Source organism: Calidris pugnax, unplaced genomic scaffold (assembly GCF_001431845.1).
Source record: "Calidris pugnax isolate Ruff unplaced genomic scaffold, ASM143184v1 scaffold107, whole genome shotgun sequence".
Taxonomy (NCBI): Eukaryota; Metazoa; Chordata; class Aves; order Charadriiformes; family Scolopacidae; genus Calidris; species Calidris pugnax.
The window spans coordinates 2,578,466-2,581,874 of record NW_015090901.1 but is presented as its reverse complement, the minus strand read 5'-3'; the positions used below and the strand labels follow the sequence as shown (position 1 = coordinate 2,581,874).

Genomic DNA, 3,409 nt, shown 5'->3' with positions numbered 1-3,409 from the left:
GGGGGGGTCCCCCCGCTGTGATGGGGGGGTCCCCACCTGCCCTGAAGCGTTGTTACCGGGATGACAACATCATAACGAACTCTGCAGGAGGAGGGAAGAAAGTGTGAGGAGACCCAACTGAGCCCCCATGCGTGGGGCAGAGGTTGGGGGGGGGGTGAACTGCAGGGAAGTTGGGGGGACACCCCCTCACCGTCGAAGTCCACACGCCCGTCCCCGTTGAGGTCCACGTCCTGCAGGATCTCGTCCACCTCCTGGGCCTTCAGCTGCTCCCCCAGCAGCGCGGCGATGGCCTCCCGCATCTCCCCGCTGCTGATCTCCCCGTCCCCGTTCATGTCGAACTGGGGGACCCGCAGGGTGGGGGTCACCCTCCCCACCGGCACCACCACCCTCCCTCCAGGGCCGTGGTCACCACCCCTTCCATGTCCTCGGTCATCCCCATGGTCACTGTCACCCCATGGTCATCATACTCTCCACGCCTCTCATCAACCCCATGGTCTTCCCATGGTCACCATCACCTCCACGCCTGTGGTCACCCCCATGGCCACCATTTCCCCATGGTCATTGTCACCCCATGGTCTTCCCATGGTCACTGTCCTCTCCATGCCCATGGTCACCCCCATGGCCACCATTTCCTCATGGCCATTGTCACCCCATGGTCTTCCCATGGTCACTGTCCCTTCCATGCCCATGGTCACGCCCATGGCCACCATTTCCTCATGGTCATGGTCTTCCCATGGTCTTCCATGGTCACCATTTCCCCATGCTCATGGTCTTCCCATGCTCACTGTCCCCTCCACGCCTGTGGTCACCATTTCCCTGTGGTCATGGCCAACCCATGGTCTTCCCGTGCTCACTGTCCCCTCCATGTCCTTGGTCACCCTCACGGTCACCATTTCCCTGTGGTCATATTCTCCCCGTGGTCTTCCTGTGGTCACTGTCCCCTTTGTGTCCCTAGTCACCCCATCATCACCATCCTCCCCTGGTCATATTAACCCCACAGTTTTCCTACAACCATTGTACCCCTCCGTGTTCTTGGTCACCTCCATGGTCACCATTCCCCCCATGGTCATGGTCACCCCCTGCTCTTCCCATGGTCGCTGTCCCCTCCATGCCAATGGTGACCATTCCCCCATGAAGACCATGGGGTCTTCCCATGGTCACTGTCCCCTCCATGCCAATGGTGATCATTCCCTGATGAAGACCATGGGGTCTTCCTATGGTCACTGTCCCCTCCACGCCTGCAGTCACCCTCATGGCTACGTCCCCCCCGTGGTTGTGGTCCCCTGTGGTGGTGGCCATACCTCACGGAAGGCGATCTTGAGCTCCCTCACGCCCACCATGTGGGCCGTCTCCTCTCGCAACTTCGGTCCCATCATCTGCACGAAGTCCTCAAAGTCCACGCGGCCGCCCACTGCGCAGGGGAAAGGGGACAACCTCAGCGCCCCACGCCCCATCTCCTGCCCCTCTGGTCCCCTCCCCAGCCCCACGGCGACCGGCCCCACGCTCACTCCTCATCTTGATGTGCTGGGAGATCTCGATGAGCTCCATCTCGGTGGGCATGTACCCCAGGGTGCGCATGCAGGCGCCCAGGTCCTTGTAGCTGATGTACCCGTCCTGGTCCGTGTCGAACTCCTTGAAGGCGTCCAGCAGCTCTGCCCACACACACACGGCCACACGCACCCCATCAGGATGTGTCCCCCCCTGGCACCACGTCACCTCGGGGCAGGTCCCTCCCTGGATGTGGTGCCGTGGTACGTGGGTCTATGGCTCTGTGGCCCATGGCAGAGCCATCCATGACAAGGTGTTCCCATGACACCTTGTCCCATGGCACCACACCCCATGGCAGATCCCTCCATGACAAGGTGTCCCCATGGCACCTTGTCCCATGGCAGATCCTTCCATGTCACACGTCCCCACAGTACCGCACCCCATAGCAGATCCCTCCATAACATGTGTCCCCGTGGCACTTCAACCGATAGCACCCCATCCTATGACAGATCTCCCCATGGCACATGTCCCCATTGCACCACACCCCATGGCTGACCCCTCCATGACAAGGTGTCCCCATGGCACCATGTCCCATGGCAGATCCTTCCATGGCACCATGTCCCCATGGCATATCCCTCCATGGCACATGTCCCCATGGCACCACACCCCATGGCAGATCCCTCCATGACAACGTGTCCCCATGGCACTGCACCCCATGGCTGACCCCTCCATGACAAGGTGTCCCCATGGCACCATGTCCCATGGCAGATCCTTCCATGGCACCATGTCCCCATGGCATATCCCTCCATGGCACATGTCCCCATGGCACCACACCCCATGGCAGATCCTTCCATGGCACCATGTCCCATGGCAGATCCTTCCACGACAATGTGTCCCCATGGCATATCCCTCCATGGCACCTTGTCCCATGACAGATCTTTCCATGGCACATGTCCCCATGGCACTACACCCCATGGCAGATTCCTCCATGGCACATGTCCCCATGGCACCACACCCCATGGCTGACCCCTCCATGACAAGGTGTCCCCATGGCACCATGTCCCATGGCAGATTTCTCCATGGCACATGTCCTCACGGTACTGCACCCCATGGCAGATCCTTCCATGGCACCATGTCCCCATGGCATATCCCTCCATGGCACATGTCCCCATGGCACCACACCCCATGGCTGACCCCTCCATGACAATCCATCCCCATGGCACCATGTCCCACGGCAGATCCTTCCACAACAATATGTCCCTGTGCTCACCGTCCAGCTCCTCTGGTGACAGCTCCCGCTCCTGGGTTGGCCGCACGTGGTGGTGGGGACAGAATCAGACCTGGCTCAGCCCCAACACCCCCCCTAACCCCCGCCCCCCCCGGTAGCAAACCACGGTGTCACCTTCGTTAAGCGTGGGCCAAAATTAACTCCGGCGGGAGGGATTAGAGGGATTGGAGGCAAAGCCCTGCCCTGCCCTGGTCCCCGTGTCCCATCTCCTGTCACCAACCCGGGACCCCCAGGTGCTGCCGAGGGTCACCCATAGTCCTGGAGGTGGGGGGGGGGCTCGGGTGCCCCTTCCCAGGCCGTCCCCTTGGGTGTCCCCTCTCTCCCCAGGGCTCTGGGGTGTCCCCAACGTCATCCTCAGTCCCCCTGTGTCCCCTCCATCCCCAGGATCCTGGAGTGTCCCCAGTTCCATCCCCGATGTCCCCATCTCCAGGGTCCCAAGAGCATCCAGACCCCAATCCCAGCGACTCCGTGTCCCCTCCATCCCCAGGGTCCCAGATTGTCCTCCACACCCCATGGCTGACCCCTCCATGACAATCCATCCCCATGGCACCATGTCCCACGGCAGATCCTTCCACAACAATATGTCCCTGTGTCACCGCACCCCACGGCAGATCCCTCCATGGCACATGCCCC

At 61.4% G+C, this 3,409-nt stretch overlaps 1 protein-coding gene across 1 annotated transcript in view; it reads right to left on the bottom strand.

Annotated features, from left to right (window-relative positions):
* The window catches only part of LOC106891979 (calcium-binding protein 2-like), a 4,827-nt gene continuing 1,418 nt past the window's right edge, over positions 1 to 3,409 (bottom strand). Inside the window, exons 2-6 of the mRNA XM_014948829.1 lie at positions 2,759 to 2,789; positions 1,509 to 1,652; positions 1,302 to 1,411; positions 191 to 338; positions 1 to 81 (exon numbers count right to left, since the gene is read on the bottom strand). Coding sequence (XP_014804315.1) covers positions 53 to 81; positions 191 to 338; positions 1,302 to 1,411; positions 1,509 to 1,652; positions 2,759 to 2,789 — 462 coding nt within the window. The 3' untranslated portion in view covers positions 1 to 52. The remainder of the gene's footprint in view (positions 82 to 190; positions 339 to 1,301; positions 1,412 to 1,508; positions 1,653 to 2,758; positions 2,790 to 3,409) is intronic.